The 20,182-nt window shown below is 40.2% G+C and overlaps 1 protein-coding gene across 3 annotated transcripts in view; it reads right to left on the reverse strand.

Annotated features, from left to right (window-relative positions):
• KIAA0319L (KIAA0319 like) overlaps window positions 1-20,182 on the reverse strand; it is a 125,970-nt gene that overhangs the window by 103,832 nt on the left and 1,956 nt on the right. For 2 of the 3 annotated variants that reach the window (XM_012439944.2, XM_012439954.2), the window contains exon 2: window positions 19,104-19,273. In XM_012439944.2, coding sequence (XP_012295367.1) covers window positions 19,104-19,245 — 142 coding nt within the window. In that variant the 5' untranslated portion in view covers window positions 19,246-19,273. Of the gene's footprint in view, window positions 1-19,103; window positions 19,274-20,182 lie in introns of those variants that run through there. The other variant, XM_064363678.1, reaches the window with a different exon arrangement.

Genomic DNA, 20,182 nt, shown 5'->3' on the forward strand with positions numbered 1-20,182 from the left:
AACAGTACCTATCCCACAGAGTTATTAAAGATATAAAGGGGAAAATCTATGCGAAGTACTTAACTCGAGCCTGGCGTATAGTATAAAAAAGCTCAGTATATATTAGTTGCCATTATTTTTGTTGTTATTGTTACACTTCATTTTAGCCCAGCTACCACTTTTTCCAGGAAGGCTTCTCTGATGAAACCGTCACCCCAAGATGCCTCTCTTCTGTGCATCCTACATATAGGATTTCTCTCACCAGATCATATTTGTTCGCCTATCTCATAAACTCTGCCCTCTTTAAGTGCTGGAGTTGTATCTGTACAGAAATTGTATGTGTAGGCCCAGAAAGATGTTTAGCACATAGTAGACATTCAAGGAGTTTTTTTGTTAATTTTAAAAGTTCACCCAATATTTAAATAAATTTGCAGGGTTTTTCCTATACTAACAAAATCAAGCAAAAGATGTCAGCTCCAATATGGAATATCTTGAGTTTTAGTCATTTGAATCAGATCCTTAATGTTAATTAATTTCCTTGGCTGAAAGAAGGAAGAGGCAGGAGAGAAAAGTAAAGTTCCTGGTTCACTAAGAAATTAGAAAGAGCTTTTCAAATTAAATTGGGGAGTGCACTGAATAGGAAATATGAGAGATGTGCAAAGAGAGAAACTGAAGAAAAGCAGAGTGGATGAAAGAGAGATAACTGAATAATATAACCAGCTGGGAAACAGCCTTTCCTGTCTAAACTCTAAACTAGAAAATCCTTTCAAATCCCAAAGAAATCCTTCCTCATGAAAGGACCAACCAAATTTCAGCTCCCTGAGCTATCTATTTCAGACCATTCAAGTTCACTCAAAGGTGACATAAGCCTTCACCATGAAAATTTCTGAACAAAGCAACAGTGGAGAATAGCTTTCCAGTTCACCTAGGCAAAGAGTCATGCATCACTGATGACATCTAGATCCATCCTCCTTCCCCTGTCCTGAGTAATGATGAGAAGGGAAAAACAGAAAAAGATATACCTCAAAGTTTTGATCACCTAGGTGAAAACAGGGAAACCACTCTATCATAATTCTAATGCCTTTAACTTCTACCTGAAACAATAAGTCAAAAGTTTGCATTAATTGAATACAGTTGCTATTATATTTCAAAAGACCCATCTGCCAAGGTTTAGCCCAAAGTCATTTTTCACAGCCAAGTATTAATCAAATCACTGGTATAGCTGAAAATAGCTCTCCTACCATAAAGTCACCTGTTCAGAAACAATCCAGTCATCAAGGGCTTTATAATATTTAAAGGCAAAGTGAAAGAAAATGATTAAACTATGCACTTAAAAAAAAAAAAAAACCTTGTAACTAGGGGGTTACACTGCTGCATATGATGTACTCAGAATCTCCTGCTTCGCTTTTTCTCCCACCACCTTATGACTAAAAGACTCTGGAGAATGCTGTCAGCAAGGAGAGCACGCCTCCAAGCCACAGCTTGAAGGAGCCCACACCTCTCTATGCAATACTGTCTTTGTACTTCAAAAGGCACAGGTATTAAATAATAACAGATAAACTTTGGCCTATACATAAAAGTGATTCTAAAAAGAATTTTTTTTCCTAAAAAGAAAGTACCGAGATATGATGTCGTGAATCTAGCAATTCTCTTTATAGCCCACTTGTAGATGTTATTGTTAAGAACCTGCAGTTGATTGCTGTCTCTCATTGCAGTTATTACCAGCTGATAAATTATTCGCATTCAGTACAATCATATCAACCTCCCTTTGGAAACCCACACAAAGAACCCTGAATCAGAGCACTATGTTGTTTTTTGGAGAGGTTTTCTCTCTTTTTTTTTTTTTTCTGGCTTGTTTTGTTGTTTCAAAGAAAAGGTCATTTAGAGGGCTGCAGTAGAAATATGTAAATTAAACAGAATAGTAGGCTTGGGAGGAAGTAAGGAAATAATATAGCTAGCCATGGAATGTTATTTCAGCAGATATGGCCAATAGAGGAAAAGTTTATATCAATTTATCCATTGAAAGTCTCTCTTATTGGAGCATTATGTAAGTGCCATAAAAAAAAATTAAAAAAAAAATGCAGTGGGCTGAACTGGGACATGTGAGGACTCAATACAACCAAGCTTCAGATACTTAAATATCTCGAACCACTTTTTGCTTATAGCAAATAAAATGCAGAGCTACAGATGCTTTCTCATCTGTGTGTAAATGAAAGCAAAACTGTGTGAGTAGTTAGTATTCTTAGAATTTTTGAGAGCCAGTTTATTTAAATTAAATCAAATCCAATCTGTATCTGTACAGAAATAATTTTCTTAGGGCTCTTATTCTCTAGAGTTACAAAGCTGTACATACTCTTCCCTCTATCCCCCGTCTAAGATAAAGAAGTGAAAAGAGCTCTGCGGGTTAAAAGCCACTTCAAATGAATCTGAGAGGAGGAGGTTCAAAGGGATTAGAATATCCCATGTCTTACCAGCCTGCTATAGAACAGGGTTCAGCTATTCTCTGCCTCATTCTTTGTGTTCCCACAGCACATCTTGGAATTGATCATGCTTCTTTATGCTTCTACATCTATCTCTGCCTCCATAGCGTGACCTCTCTGATGGCAGGAACCGGGTTTTATTTAGTCTGGTACATTATTTGTTGACCTGAAATGTGTATCTATAGTACATACATAATACCTAGATATTAATTATCATTAATAATGTGAATTAAGCATCCTAGAGAAGGTTATCAAAAATGCAGTTAGGCCGGGTGCAGTAACTCATGCCTGTAATCCCAGCACTTTGGGAGGCCGAGGCTGGTGGAGCACCTAAGGTCAGGAGTTCGAGACCACCCTGGCCAACACGGTGAAACCCCATCTCTACCATAAATTTAAAAAATCAGCCAGGCATGGTGGTGTGTGCCTGTAATCCCAGCTACTCAGGAGGTTGAGGCAGGAAAATTGCTTGAACCTGGGAGGTGGAGGCTGCAGCGAGCCGAGATCGCACCACTGTACTCCAGCCTGGGCAACAGAGTGAGACTCTGTCTCAAAAAATAAAAACACAAAAATGCAGTTACCTTATTTTAAGGCACTGAATGTAATATAACACATATAAAGAGCCAGAGACCACAAATATTAGGAGAATGTAATCTAAGTCATCATCATAATGCAGTACTGACATTCAGATAATTTCATATTGGTTTACTTATTGCAATCATATGGCTTTCAATAGATTTCATTTTTCTGACATGTTTTTACATGTATTTTTTTTTCTTATACCTCCATTTTCAAGTTAATTGTAAATCATACATTCTACTGACAGAAATAAAAATTTGGGCAAATGGGTCAACACTTCTGACTGCCAAAGTATCTAGTATGGACTATCTCTAACTGCACAGAAACTGGCGTTTCCTTATCCTCAGCTGTATAATGGCAACATTTCCCTGCTGCTTCAAAAATGATATTGATTCTAGGCAGGGAAATAAGAACACCCAAATGTTCCTCAATGTCTCTTTCTTTGACAGACACACTCCCCATGGGGACACAGGAAAGCCCTGGAAACGTATCATAACATAGGGCCTTCACTCTCCACCACTTCCTCTACACAGACAGAGGCAGCCATGCTACCAAGGCAGCAACCCCCACATGAAATACAAAAGAGTGGAGGCGAAATGGCTCAATCAAAACAGCTTGGGAACAGAAAGGAGGGTATGCTTGTCAGAGAAAGTCTCCAGGGATAGACCAGAATACGTTTGCTTCTGCTTTGACCATCCTGGGCAAATAACCCTGCTCCACGTCTGCAGACCTGAGCTTAGAGGCCAACTCTTCCCTTTAACCTTTCACAGAAACGGTAATAGGAAAACTTGCTCTGTTATTTTAAAAGTACATTGTGAGAAATGTCAGAGTGCGGCTTATAAGCGTACCCTGGGGAACACAACTGAGAGCAATTTTGAAAACCAAGCAGTTAGAAACTGATGAAGTAGAATGCACAGGTAGAAGAGAGCTTGGCACTGCTTCAGTACGTGGGGCTGCTTGCTTCAGGCCAGATGCCACAGACTGACCCAGCAGGATGCAGATTACTCAACTTTCAGAGATGGAAGATGGCTCTTCAGCTTTTCTCTACAAGGCTGCTTCATTTTTTCTGATTAAGACTCATTCATTCTAGCCAGCCCACTTCCATAAGCCTCCAGCTAACTCGGGTTGCCCTTGGTTAAGGACAACAAACACTGAGCTGTATCAAAAACAAACAAGCAGACAACAGAGGAGCCATTTCTTAACAGGCCGGATGGCAGTCCTCTTGAAATCATGAACCTGAATTTCAATTTACAGAAGTGAAACTGAATCAATGTTACCCCCACTCCATCTCCTAGGTCTGGTAATATTAGTCTTTCTCCTTATGACCTAAAAGTGAAAGAATTCATAAGTACACATTTATTTCAAACTCAAATGTGCTGCTGGATTAGAATCAAAACATAATGTTAAGCTAGTTGGAAGAAAGAGAGCATTCCTAAAAATCCTGTCATCTGCTGAGAGAGTTTAAAAAGGGGAACTGAAGCGAGATACACTGGGCACCCAAATTCAGGGGCAGAGTCTGCAGTGGGGAGAGTTCCAGATAGGCCTTGGCCAGCATTCTTCCCTGCTTCTGTTTCCCCTTGGACAGCATCTGTGATGGCTAACTCACCATTCAGGGACATTCATAATTCTTTCTTTTCTTAGGGCATTTTCCTTTTGTGATTGGCCAAGGAAGTTCGAGATTTATATAATTGGTGCTTGCTTGATGCTAAGCATTGGAATGGTTCACCTGAGACCCTGAGTAACAAACCTGATGCCAAAAGGACAGAAGCACCCTAATGCAGAAAAGACTTTCCAGTGCTGATGGGCTGGGCTAGGCTGGGTGTATCTAACTCCTATGAAATCACCACAGGAACACACTTCCAACTTGGGGGCAAAGTCTGCAGCTATAGCTCTCTTTCCATATTTCCGAATAACCACCCTGACTGTTTATTCAGGAGTGTGGATTATTAAAGGTGAGAGAGCGAGCAATGAATAGAAAGAAAAGCTGGAGATATACCATCTTGTGGATAGGAGCTTCACCTACATTATTATTGGCAGGTTATTCTATTAAGACCAGCTTGAGACATCAAATTGTCTAGTCTACATCCCCAGGATTCTGCAAGGAAGACTAGATCTCTATTGTCATGACATTACCTTGAGTCCCTAGGGAAGCCTCAAACTCCTTGAAGGGACTCTTGATGTCGGTAATGCCATCGCTCTCAAAGGGAATTTCTGTTCCCTAGGAATGGCAAAGGTATTAACAGACTGCAAGCTCCATGAGGGCAGAAACCATATGTGTCTTGCTCACCAATGTATTTGTTTTCCTTTTTTTTCTTTTCTTCTTGAGAGTCTCACTCTGTTGCCTGGGCTGGAGTGCAATAGCACAATCACGACTCACTGCAGCCTTGACTTCCTGGGCTCAAGCGATCCTCTTACCTCAGCCTCCCAGGTAGCTGGGACCACAGGTGCATGCCATCATGCACAGCTAACTTTTTATTATGTTTTTGTTACAGGGTCTCACTATGTTGTCCAGACTGGTCTCAAACTATCCACCTGCCTCGGCCTCCCAAATTGCTAGGATTATAGGCTTGAGCCACTGTGCCTGGCCTTACCACTGTATTTCTAATGCCTAGGATTGTAGGTACTCGATAAATATGTTTTGAAGGAAGGAAGCACAGGACAAACTCTGCAGGCTTCTTTTTTTTTTTTTTTTTTTGAGACGGAGCCTAACTCTGTCACCTAGGCTGAAGTGCAATGGTGCAATCTCAGCTCACCACAACCTCCGCCTCCTGGGTTCAAGTGATTCTCCTGCCTCAGCCTCTCGAGTAGCTGGAATTATAAGCATGCACCACCACACCTGGTAAGTTTTGTATTTTTAGTAGAGATGGGGTTTTATCATGTTGGCCAGGCTAGTCTTGAACCCCTGACCTCAGCTCATCCACCTGCCTCGGCCCCCCAAAGTGCTGGGATTATAGGCATGAGCCACCGCACCCAGCCTGCAAGCTACTTCTAACACAAAACCCAAAAGTGTTGTTGAATCAGCCCCAGTCAAAACACTGTCCTGACAAAAGACAGAGCCAACCTGGCCTAGCACAAGGCCTTGCCAAGCATGGGCACATCATCAGTACCGGGGGAAGTGACCTAGGGCAGAGGGCAAGGTGGAGTCATGGCAGTAGAACAGAGTCCTCTTCCAGAGGAAATGTTTCCTTAGCTTAGGGGAAGAAACAAGTGGCCCACCATGCTCCTCAGTGGCATATTACAATCATGGAAAATGCACAATACAATTCAATCTGTCATGGGCTTCAATTAATCTGAGATCGGAGAAGCTATATGAATGGAGGCCTACTTTCCCTGACAATACAGAAAGGCCAGCTGTCTACCTCATACTTAATAATGTGCAGACAAAGCTCCCACTGGACAGAGGTTTAAGAAGCCAGCAGAGAACTCAACCCTCCTGCCTGCTGGGTCATCCAGTGGTTAGACAAGAATTTAACCATATTAAACTTTTATGTTATTGCTAACATTTGCTGATTTTTATTTACGCACCTGGGAGTAGGTTAAGCCCTTTGCATGAATATTTTATTTAATTCTCACAATCCTATTAAGTGGTACTGTCATTTCCATTTTATAGATGAAGAACCTGATGGAAAGTAGATTTCAGTAACAGCACCTAGAACATAATAAAACCAGGGCTGAGACTTGTCTGACACTCAAGTCCATGCTCCATGCCTTTGGCCACTCTGTCTCCTATCTCTTGCTCAGCTGATGAAAAGGCAGGTGGTCAAGACCAATTTTTATAACTTCTCTCTGCAACTTATCCAGTACGACCTGGAATCAAAAGTGGCTACAGGATCTTAACCACATGGGCTTTTCTTAGGAAAGCTGTTGGATGAAGGATCAGAAAGAAAGTTCAAAAGGCAGGTCCTCAAATCAAGAGCTATCCATTTTGACCCAAACTCTTCACTACTGTTCATCTGAAAATAGGTGTCCACAGGGAAGAACTGAGGCTTTAAAAAAATAAAGTGTCCAAACACTAACCACACACATAGTTCTTGACTATGTTCCTGCCAGTTCCACACAATGCCTTGAATTAGAAGCTGTTCCAATTACTGAGATTTTTATAAAATCTCCAAAATAAGCCAAAAGGCTATGCTTTGGCCCTGCAATTGTTGTTTGTTTTTATAAACTCCTCTGCTGTTTTATTATTTCCTCCCTTGAGGAATTTCTGAGGAGAATAAATTTAAGACAGTTTTACTGCCCAATTATACTATTTTCTCATCCCTCTTCATTTTGTCACACAAATGGGGAAGTAAGTTTATGTTTGCACAGGTCTTCTAAAGGGGCAAAAAGAACCCACCAAAATTATAGTTTTCCAAGATAGAGAGAAGGATTTAAGATAATTATCTTTCACTGAAGTGTTTAAGCAAGAGATGATTTAATTTCATGAGAGAGAGGCCAACTTTAGCAAATTCTGATTGGCCTTACTTATGTCAATTAAATTGTGATATAACAAGATCCCATAGACTTGCTCAATGTTAGCTGAATTTTAGAATCAAAAACCTTGCATCGTTTGTGTTAACACCAGAAAACTCTACCTTCCCCCAGCTGCCATGTACTCAAGTTATTATCCTACAATCTGAGGAGACAGATTTAGGATTAATAATTTATTACCTTCCTGTACTGCAATGTAGTTAAGAATATAGGACAATTTGGCAGGAGAAAGTTCCTGTTGAAGACTCACTGCTGTAAGATATATTCCATTAGTCATCTGCCTCAAATTGGGTGCCCAGCAGATATATGAAGAGCAGCGATATAATGCTACCTAAAAAGTCTCCTGAAAATGCTTTTCCCCTGAAGATTAAGACCAATGCATGTTCAAAATATATCATTCTCTTAAAGGAAAAAGACACCACTTGCTCTGACTGGTACAACAGAGGCTATAGCCCTCAAAGTAGGGCAAAGAAGGCAAGTGAGGGCAAGGTTCACAGGTATCTTTTGCCTGACAGGGACACTTACTTGGGGTTCAGGAATACAAGCAGGTATAAGAATAAAAAAAAAAAAAAAAGGCAACTAGTGGGAAAGAGACCCCTTGCTAAGGCAGGAGGTGTTTTTGTCCCATCTGCAGTCTCTGTAGAGGTTGAGGGTGATAATTGATCTCTCCTACCCAGAGTTTGGAAATAATTAAAATATAAAGCATGGAAGTTAGGTGCAGATGAAGATCAAAATATTATCTTTATAATAAGTGATTAGGATGAGAACATGGCTGAGATGTGTAATCACAAATGGCCTTTCTTATACTTTCCTATACTGAATTAAACTTACCTAATTGGACAAAATGTAGGCTGACCTGGCATGGGCAGACCAGCTAGAGCACAGCAGTTGGAGAAGACATAAAAATCCTGAAGACTGGCCACTCCACACAATAGGATTCTTTTCTAATCTCATCAATCAGAAAAATCACTCTGCCACTCACAGAGTGAGTCAGAGGAAAGGCAAAGGATATAGCAAAAATTACTCCCTAAAACTTTTTCCCTTCTAGGGAGTGAAGTGCCCATTTAACAGGCTGAGGTGGAAAAACAGAGGTTGGGTGCGGTGGCTCAGGCCTGTAATCCCAGCACTTTGGGAGCCAGAGGCAGGTGAATCACGAGGTCAGGAGATCTAGATCATCCTGGCCAACACAGTGAAACACCGTCTCTACTAAAAATACAAAAATTAGTTGGGCATGGTAGCACATGCCTGTAATCCCAGCTACTCAGGAGGCTGAGGCTAGAGAATTGCTTGAACCAGGGAGTCAGAGGTTGCAGTGAGCAGAGATCACGCCACTACACTCCAGCCTGGCAACAGAGCAATACTTCATCTCAAAAAAAAAGAAAAGAAAAACAGAGCAGGAAAGAATGATGCTCCCTAACATGTATATTCCAAGGTAGTGCTATTTCCAGCATTATCTTTAATCCAACAAACCTTTATTGCTACCTACTACAACAGGTATAGTGCTAGATACTAGAGATGTAACTATGAGTAGGATTGTTTCATGGAGTAGACAGACACATAAACAACTAATCAAAGTAGACTTCCGCTCCAAGCCATATGGAGTAGCTGATACCAGACTCACCATCCTGCTGTAAACAACTACAAAACTGGACAGAAGATACAAGCCAACTGTTTTTAGTCAGGAGATAAGAACCAGGGCAAGGTTGCAATCCTGAGAAGGGAAACCTGAACTGAGCCCCATAACTGCCCAGCTCTATGTTAAGGGACAATTTCCCAACCATGACATAGGAAGCTGCAATCCAAACAGAATACAGGGGTCTCACTGAGCCGAGGAAGCAGAGATCTGAGTTTGGCTAGAATTTGAGGGGTGAGAATTTGAGAGGAAGAATCTGTGAAGAAAAGGGACCCCAGAAGTCCAGTGGGAGGGTCCCCTGCCAGTCCATGGCTGGACTATAAAGGCTTGGGGCAAGACCACATGAGGTTTATTAGATGGTAGATGCTACAGGGCTGAGAGGGAGAGTCACTATAGGTCAAGTAGTAACCTCTAGGGAGGCAAGATGAGCATGCTGGAATTCTGGCCTCACCAGGGTGAATGAAGAGTGAAGCAATCACATTAATGCTACATACCAGCAGAGACAACAGAAAGTGTCACCTTAGGAGTAAGGACCACACTCTAGAGCAAAACCTACTCTGAATGTCTCCTCACAAAGCCTAAGGCCACACAGAGTATAATATGGTATAATCATAGAGAGATGCATAGACATTATGAGAACATTACAGAAGTCCAGACGAGGTATCTCAGGGAAAGCATGAGAAAGGAGCTTATGTCTACCTGAACTGGAATACATCAGGCAGAATAGTAATGCCATATGCAGAGGAATGGAGCTCTCTACACAAGAATATGAGATGAACTGTGACATGCACATGAAGGAGAGAAAGGAATAGAGAATACTCAGGGGGCCAGCCGTGGTGGCTCACACCTGTTAACCCAGCACTTTGGGAGGGTGAGGCGGGTGAATCCCTTGAGGTCAGGAGTCTGAGACCAGCATGACCAACATGGTGAAACCCTGTCTGTAGTAAAATTACAAAAATTAGCCAGGAGTGGTGGTGGGCACCTATAATTCTAGTTACTCAGGAGGCTGAGGCAGGAGAATTGCCTCAACCTGAGAGGCAGAGGTTGCAGTGAGACAAGATTGTGCCACAGCTCTCCAGCCTGGGTGACAGAACAAGACTCTGCCTCAGGAAAAAAAAAAAAAATGACTCAGGGGTTTCTACCTCAGAATATGGCTAGAGGTGGCCTTTTGATGGTTACAGAGAATAAAAGAGAAGAAAGGCGGGTAAAAGATCGCAGGTTCAGTTTCACTATACTAAGTTAAAGTAGCCATACGACATCTTGGCTGGAGATGTGTGATACACAGATGGCTAAGTGGTCTGAAGCTCAAAAACAGTTATAAATTTGGAAGTAGTGAGTACATAGGTTACAAGTGAGGGAACGAATGAGACTGCACAGGGAGAGCACAAGTGGGACCAAAAAAGGGTTGCAACAGAACGCTGACAAACAAAAGATCTAAGGGACAGAAGAAAGTGGGGGAAAAATAATTAGAAAATACCATGCATTGGCTAGGAGGAGGACAAAACAAAGTATGGTGTAACTTAAAGCAAGTGAAGAAACGGTGTCAAGAAAGTAATCAAAGGTGTCAAATGCAGCAGAGATGTTAAGCAAGGTTAGAGGTAAAGGCATCCAACTAGGAAGGTCAGTAGTTATCCTGGCAAAAGCCAAGATTTGGGCAGAAGCCAGACCTTACTGAATTCAGACGAGGACAAAGGTAGGAGAATGGAAAAAAGCAAATGTGGTCTGCTCTTTCAGAAAGCTTCACTGACTGCAAAGATCAAGTCAGGGAACTGGACAGCAATCTTTCACGAAGAACACTGCCTACCTCAATAAATATTTATTGAGTGAATAAGTAATTTTAAAAATGAACAAAAGAATGAAGAAATCAGCCGGGCATGGTGGCTCACACCTATAATCCCAGCACTTTGGGAAGCCGAGGTGGGTGGATCACAAGGTCAAGAGATCACAACTATCCTGGTCAACATGGTAAAACCCCGTCTCTACAAAATACAAAAATTAGCTGGGTGTGGTGGTGCGTGCCTGTAGTTCCAGCTACTTGGGAGGCTGGAGGCAGGAGAATCGCTTGAACCCAGGAGGCAGAGGTTGCAGTGAGCCCAGATCACGCCACTGCACTACAGCCTGGTGACAGAGTGAGAAACTGTCTCAAAAAAAAAAAAAAATGAAGATATCTATACCAATCTAGTTGTTTCCCTAGTCCTTGTCTCTTACTGTGTTGGTTTGTTTATCTATAAACTGAATATGGACTAGGCCCAAGCCAAGCTGCATTTCCTCCATGAAGCTTTCCTTGATTTTTCTAACCTTCAACAATCTTCTCTACTATAACAAAAAAGATGAACAATAACAAGTGTTGGCAAGGATGAAGAGAAACTGGAACCCCCCAAATATTACTGGTGCAGCTGCTGTAGAAAAGTTTCTCAAAAAAGTTAAACCAAGAGTTACCATATCATCCAGCGATTCCACTCACATATATATGTATATATATAAAAAAAGTGAAATTTTATATATAAATTTATATACATATAAATGGTGGAATTGCTGGATCATATATATATTATTACACATATATGTGATCCAGCAATTCCAATATTTATATATATAATTTTATATATATATAAATTGTATATCTATCTTAATATAGTACAATTGAATATATATATAGTAAAGTGAACTTGCATATATATAATATATATGTGATTCAGCAATTGCACTATTTATATATCTAAATACACGTATTTATCTATATATACACATACCCAAGAAAATGAAAAACATATGTTCACACAAAAATGTACACATAAATGTTGAGAGCAACATTGTTCATAATAGCAAAAAAGTAGAAACAATACAATGTCTATCAACTGATGAATGAAATAAACAAAATGTGGTATATCCATAAAGTAGAACATTATTCAGCCATAAAAAGAAACGAAATACTGATACCTGCTAGGATATGGATGAATCTTGGAAACATTATTCTAAGTGAAACAAGCCAGACACAAAAGGCCACATATCGTATGATTCCATTTATAGGAAATGCCCAGAATAGGCAAATCCATACAGTCAGAAGGTAGATTTGTGGTTTCTAGTAGCTGAGGGAGGAAGGGATAGAGTGACTGCTAATGGATACAGGGCTTCTTCTAGGGGTGAGAAAAAAGTTCTGGAATTAGATAGTGGTATATCTCAATTTTTAAAAACTTCTTGGCCAGGTGCAGTGGCTCACGTCTGTAATCGCAGCACTTTGGGAGGCCAAGGCAGGCAGACTGCTCGAAGCCAGGAGTTTGACACTACCCTGGCCAACATGGCAAAACCCCATCTCAATTAAAAATATAAAATTTAGCCAGGTATGGTGGCACACTCCCGTAGTCCCAGCTACTTGGGAGGCTGAGGCATGAGAATCACTTGAACCTGGGAGGCTGAGGTTGCAACGAGCTGGGATTGTACTACTGCAGGGATCGTACTACTGCAGTCCAGCCTGGATAATAGAGCGTGACTCTTTCTCAAAAAAAAAAAAAAACTTCCTCTAATCTCTTACTACAGAACACCTAAATTCTACCCATCTATTTAGAACTACCTCTACTTGTTTGTATTGAGTGAAATTACTGAGAGGTTCCTTGAAGACAGAGTCTCATCAACTTTCTCCTAGACTATTACATTAACATCCTAATGGATACCCTAACCTCTAACCCTGACCTCCCTTCATCTCCTGAATGATCATTCTTCTACACTCCTACAAAAATTATCCAGAAATTTACCAGTATTATAGTATATTTAATATAGTATTAATACAGTTTAATATATAAAACTATATTAATAAATACAAAATAAATCACTGGGGCATGAAAAGAAAATATTAGAACTCTTCATATTTGTTTCTTAGTCTATCCCTTTAAAATTTTGTTTTCTAAATTTTTTTGGGCCGGGAGCAGTGACTCACACTTGTAATCCCAGCACTTTGGGAGGCTGAGCTGGGCAGATCACTAGGTCAGGAGTTGAAGACCAGCCTGACCAACATGAAGAAACCCCGTCTCTACTAAAAATACAAAAATTAGCCGGGTGTGGTGGTGCATGCCTATAATCCCAGCTACTTGGGAGGCTGAGACAGGAGAACTGCTTGAACCCGGGAGGTGGAGGTTACAATGAGCCAAGATCACTCCAATGCACTCCAGCCTGGGCAACAAGAACAAAAAAAAAAATTTTTTTTTGTTATCTCTTATATACACATAAGACATCAGTACAAAATTACTTGTTATAATGTATAAATATATATATAGGGGTACATTCTCAATTTTTTAATGGATTAAAGTGCATCATGAAAAAAATTTATAAACCATCTACCTAAAAAGATTAAAATTGAAGCTTATTGGCATGGCATATAAGATCCTTTGTGACCTAGCCACCACTTACCTTTTCTGGAGCTGCCAAACCAGCTTTGCTCTTTATATTCCAGTAGTGCTAAACTACTTATGGAGTTTCTTCTATATACCAGACTGTTTCACACTTTCATGCCTCTGCGCTTGCATGGGAGTACCCTCTGAATCCTTCAAATTCAACCTTCACAACTCTGTTCAGACATCAGCTTCTCTTGAAAGAACTCCTCAGAGTACCCCCTTTGCCTCTAAGCTAAATGCTTCTCCTATGGTTCCAGTAGCACTCTGTGCATTGCGTCCCTCTCTTTTTTTTAAGAGACAGGGTCTCACTCTGTCACCCACACTGGAGTACAGTGACATGATCATGGCTCACTGCAGTCTTGAACTCCTGGGCTCAGGTGATCCTCTCACCTCAGCCTCTCAAGTAGCTAGGACTACAGGTGCCCACCACTACAGCTGGCTAATTTTTTTTTTTATTTATTTTTGCAGAGATGGGGTCTCACTATGTTGCCCAGGCTGGTCTTGAACTCCTGGCCTTGGGTGATCCTCTTGCCTTAGTCTCCCAAAGTGCTAGGATAAAAGGCACGAGCCAACGCACCTGGCCTCTACCTTTTTACTTGCCACTGGTTATTCCAGGGAAAGGATTGTATTGTACAAAACTTTATTATCGTAGTGCCTAGTCTAGAAGCAGACTCCTAGTAAGTTCTCAAAAAATGGTTCTGAATTGAACAAATTTTTCTCTGTACTCAAAATACATTTTTTTTTTTTTGAGATGGAGTCTTGCTCTGTCACCAGGCTGTAGTGCAGTGGCATGCTGCTTACTGCAACTTCCTACTCCCTGGTTCAAGCGATTCTCCTGCCTCAACCTCTGGAGTAGCTGGGATTACAGGCACGCGCCACCATGCCCAGCTAATTTTTGTATTTTTAGTAGAGACGGGGTTTCACCATGTTGGCCACAATGGTCTTGATCTCCTGACCTCATGAGCCACCCCCCTTGGCCTCCCAAAGTGCTGGGATTACAGGTGTGAGCCACCACATCTGACCTCAAAAATACATATTAACTATCTGTGTAATCTCCTTCTCAGAGGTAGGGAAATATTAGTACAAGTTTTCATAGCCAATCGTTAGCTTTAGGCCTAAGGACATTAGCTTCAGTGATTCTCCTTGTTTTAGATTTCTAGGGCCAGCTAGATCCTTGCACCCCCACAAACATGCACACATAACTCGTCAGATGTATACGTTCTTTCTTTATATGTGTTAATATATTTGTTAAGATTTTAGTCAATCTTGTTGGTCTCAAAGGCAAAAGGTGCCTTTCCATACCTCTGCTCTGATTGTGTTGTTTTTAAAGCTTAATTCTCAAAGAACAATTCCCTTATTAGTAATTTTTTAATTTATTCAGTCAACAAATATTTTATGCATCTACTATGCGCCAAGTCCCTGGTACTTGCTAGGAATACCCAGCATAACTAAAAAAGACAACATGTCTGCTCTCAAGAAGCTGTCAATCTATTGTAGGAATTTCCAAATTCCTGGGGTCACTTCCTATTTGTCTCCAGATGAGAATCCCAGGTCCAAAATACTATATTTTTCAAGCCACTTAACAATAAAAGAAAAAAGAAAAATAGTTATTCAATGGCGCACAAGGAAAACACAGACAGATCATCTTTTATCAAACTGCAATCAGTGCTTTCTAACAGTAGGGCTTCAGCACTGAACCCAAAATTGGAAATAAAAAAGAAGCCCACAGGTGCCTGGGGCTCTACCAAAGATGGAGCAAACTCCTAAGTGGGAAACAGGAGTGAAGGATAACTGCAGAGCTGCCTTAATTTGGTTAGTTTTTCAGAAATAATCCATGAGCTAAATAACAGCAGCAATCAAGAATGTATTTTTTCTGGAAAAAACATAAACACTCAGGTAAACACTGAATAAGCTCCCACCAATAGGTTTTTGCTGTTATTATTTTGTTGTTGCTTTTTCAGGTAGGTTGTTTTCCTCCTTATAAAAAAAAGTATACAAGGATACCAAAGAAAGGCCTGGAAAACACAGAAAAGTATAAAGAGATAATAATTCCCCCAGTCAAAAAAATACGTATTTTTGTACATCTTGTTTCAGACTGTTTTCTATTATATAATTTTTTCTATTCAGAAAATTGATACCACATTGAATGTGTAGTTGCATAACTTGATTTTATCATTTAATATTAGGAGCATTTTCCCATGTACTTTTTTTTTTTAATTTTTTTTATTTTTCCCACATACTTTTTTTTAATTAGTAAACTTTTTTTATTCTAAAGAGACAGGGCCTAACCATGTTGCCCTGGCTGGTCTCAAATCCCTAGGCTCAAGCAATCCTCCCATCTTAGCCCCCTAAGTAGCTGGGACTAGAGACGTATGCCACCAGACATAGCTTTTCTAAGACTGGATAGTATTCCACCATGTGGAGATGCAAGATTTCACCACTCTCCTATAATTAGGCAGGTTTTAGGAATATTTTGCAGCACAGAATAGATGAGTGTTACTGAATGCTCTCATTTACAACTATCTAAATGTATCCTTCAGATAAATTTTTTTTTTTTTTTTTTTTTTGAGTCAGAGTTTCCCTCTTGTTGCCCAGGCTGGAGTGCAATGGCACAATGTTGGCTTACCACAACCTATGCCTCCTGGGTTCAAGCAATTCTCCTGCCTCAGCCTCCCAAGTAGCTGGGATTCCAGGCATGTGCCACCACACCTGGCTAATCTGGTATTTTTAGTAGAGATGGGGTTTCTCCATGTTGGCCAGGCTGGTCTAAAACTCCTGACCTCAGGTGATCCGCCCACCTTGGCCTCCCAAAGTGTTAGGACTAGAGGTGTGAGCCACCGTGCCAGGCCCACATAAATTCTTAAATGAAGAATTAAGTCAAAGAATATAAATTTTTTTAGGGCTCTTGATATTTACGCCAAGAAGTTCTCTGTTCAAACTCTTCAGCACTATGTGAGGATAACGACATCAACCCTTGGCAGTACTAGATATTTTTACTTTAATCTTCATTAATATGATAGACTTAAAAGGATATCTCATTTTAATCTGTGGTTTTGATTGGTAATGAGAATGAACATTTTAAATATGTTCATTTTAATTTCTTATTTATGGCACTCTGTTTATGCCCTTTATTTTATTAGGATATTGCAATTTTTTTTAATGATGGGAAGGAGCTCCAACTAAATCAAAGTATATAACAAATATATGTGTCACATGTTGCTTGCATGTTCCCTCAATTTGAATGAACACACATGGCTCTTGAACTTTTAATTTCCATGGTAATAGCTCTAAAGTTTTCTAAAGTAGAACCGGCATAAGTTAATCCCCACCAGTACTACTCCTAACACTACCTTTGCACTCCTATACTTAATCAGGGTGCTGTTTTAAGCACCAAGCTCAAGGTTACTAAAGATTTGCACAATGAGCCTATAATGCTGTGTTTAACCAAGTGGTAGAGTGGAAAACACGAAAGACTTGTAATTGCTTCTTTATCCTCCATACTTTGAATCCCTCAAATAACAAGCTGCTTACCATGGTTCTGGATAAAAAAAAAAAAAAAAAAAAAAAAAAATTGCCTTTGGTCCTCCAAAACAGCAACTCTGTTTGGAAGGCAGAGTAACAGAAGACAAAGAGTATGAGCTCTAGAGTGGACAAACCTGGGTTTAATATCGTAGCTCCATCATGTTCTTGCTGTGTGACCTCAGCCAAGTCATTTTGCCTCTCTAGGCCTCAATTTCCTTATTTATAAAATGAGAAGAAAACTATCTGTTTTAGGGTTATCATGAAGATGAGATAAAGTATATAATGTTTATAATTAGGAGTCTGGTATGTGGTAGGTGTGTTTCAGAAAATGTGATTTATACCAGGCACTGTGGTTTGCCTGCAATCCCAGCTATCCGTAGGCCAAAGTTGGAGGATCGCCTGAAACCAAGAGTTCCAGACCAGACTGGGAAAAACAGCAAGCCCCATCTCTTAAAAAAAAAAAAAATGTAAAAATTAGCCAGACAGCCAGGTGCAGTGCCTCATGTCTCTAATCTCAGCACGTCAAGAGGCTGAGGCAGGCAGACCACTTGAGGTCAGGAGTTTGAGACCAGCAGGGCCAACATGACAAAACCCCATCCCTACTAAAAATACAAAAATTAGCTAGGTGTGGTGGTGCACACCTGTAATTCCAGCTACTTGGGAGGCTGAGACAGGAGAATCACTTGAACCCAGGAGGCGGAGTTTGCAGTGAGCTAAGTTACACAACTGCACTCCAGCCTGGGTGATGGAGTAAAAAAACAAAAACAAAAACAAACAAAAAATCAGCCAGGCATAGTAGCTCATGCCTGGAGGCTGAGGTGAGAAGACAGCTGGAGCCCAGGAGTTCGAGGCTATAGGCAGCTATGATCACACCACTGCACTCCAGCCTGGGTGACAAGACTTCATCTCGTTTTTTTTAAAAAGTGATTCTTCCCTACTCTGACAGTGCTAAATCAATTACTTATTTAATTCTAATGATCTTATACAAAATGTTCGCCTGAAATAGTCAGCTGTCCCAGCAAAGCATCATCTGGGGTAAAAAAAAACATGTAGTTCAGCTTTCTGTCAAGTGTAATTTTCACTGCTATAATTATGCAATCATCAACCATCACTGCAAGTCAACAAAAACCCCAAAGCTGATGTTACTGAAATTGCTGAATACAATAATTACCAGGGTCTCAAAATCATGACCACCAATTCCTTTAGGAAAGCAACAGAAATCTTTGTAATTGTAGGAGCAAAAGGCTGATTAGTTATCCCAGACAGTGGTTTCTACAGCAGAAGGTTTTTGGTCACAGGCCAGAATGGCAGCACACTCAGAAATCTTTCTCAAATTGTTGTTTTCTCACACTCATACTCTGAAAGGAACAAGGTTAACAAAAGAACTGGAAAGAAAGAAAGGGCATTCTCTTTTGAAATTTAGGCTTCTTAGCACTGATTCCTGGCAAGAGGCTTTACCCTGGCAAAATAATCTCTAGGAGGAAAGCATAGTCTATGAAATCTGTCAACATAGCTCCTTTCTATGGAAAAAGTAAGGAACATGTTTTTTCTGTAAGTGTAGATTCCTTTAGGAAAGGAAAGGAAGTTCAAGACCAGCTTGGGCAAATAGCAAGACTAAACACCTATGTTGAGTGCTGTGCTACACACTTGAATTATATCATCCCTCAGATCAAACTATGAGGTAGGTATTACCCTGCCTCAAAGATATTAGGTAACTTGCTCAAGGTTTTATAGTCATTAAGTAGAAATATTTCCAGTTCCAGGACCCAGATCTGTCCAACTTTGAAACCTTTTTATTTTCAATAAACCTTTATCAAGTCTTAAAACGGTTATGCCAATTCTCCCTTACGAAAAGAAATCCAATTTAAATTCTGATTCCAAAACAAAACAAATAAATAAACCCAACATACTGAGTATTCACCAAAAGCATGACCATTTCTGTCAATTAGCAGATTGCTTTTCTGCCTCCCAATAGTCCTTAAAATGAATTGAGAGACTCACATGAAGTGCCCTTTTAAAAAAAAAAAAATCTTAAATCTATAAAGAAAATGGTACCTGTTGACAACCACAGAACACTGAAGCAAAAGCAAGTATAAAACAGGTACGGGCTTCTCAACCACTTCGCAGATGTCTGCCAATAATATCTTGATAAAATCCAGAAAGCAGGTCTTGGCTTGACTCCCAGCCTCTTCTCCATGGCCTTCCAGACAGGCAGAATCGGTACACTAGGACAGAAAGAGAAGAAATTACATGCCAAGTAATTAATAATTGATTCCTGGAAATGTGGAATGCTAGAGAATGTGACAGATTAGGAAAAAGAAAAATTTCAAGTTTGTCTTTAACAGCTCAACACTGCCTATAAATTTTAAACCTGGACTTTGAGGTAGCTATAATTATCACAATAACAACATAGCAAGGGATATGAAATGAATCCACTATAAAGTGAAACACTTTATATTCCCTTTTCTTAAAAAAAAATCTACCAGTAAATCACCTATGTGGTAGAATGGAAAGAGCACCACCCTGCAAACAAGAAGATCAGAGTTTTATTTGCAGTTCTGCTACTAACAGCTTTGTGACTTTGACCAAACACATTTTCTTACCTATGAGAAGAAGAGTTTGCACCCTCAGAGGTAAAGTAACCTGAGGGTTATATCTGGCCCAGTATTTTTTAAATTTCTGAACGCAAACGTCTGTAGGCAGGAAATGCACTCTCCAGTCTGCTACTGTCCCCATCCACCACTATTATCTTAAAAATATATTCAATTTACACCTCAGTGCTACCCACCCCAATCCCTGCATTCAACAAATATTCATGTCAGGCACTATGCTGGCTACTCCAGAATCTAGGGGCTGGATGATTTAGGTCTCTTCCAGCAGAAAAACTCATTTGCCATAAATTTCTTCCCTCTTATACAACTTTGGTATATTGTCTAAATTATTACATAAATATTGGCAACATTATGAGGGTTGACTGAGTTCTGAAGAAGCAATTCAAAAACTTCTGTCCAACTATGTACCTGTCATCTACATCCAGCAAATGACACAGGCTGCCAACCCCTAACTCCTATCCACGGCCAGCCTACAGGGAGATCAACATTGCCTGGGCTGGATACCAATGCTGACTAATACCA

The sequence above is a fragment of the Aotus nancymaae genome, unplaced genomic scaffold (assembly GCF_030222135.1).
Source record: "Aotus nancymaae isolate 86718 unplaced genomic scaffold, 86718_ANA_hifiasm-v0.15.2.pri h1tg000053l, whole genome shotgun sequence".
Taxonomy (NCBI): domain Eukaryota; kingdom Metazoa; phylum Chordata; class Mammalia; order Primates; family Aotidae; genus Aotus; species Aotus nancymaae.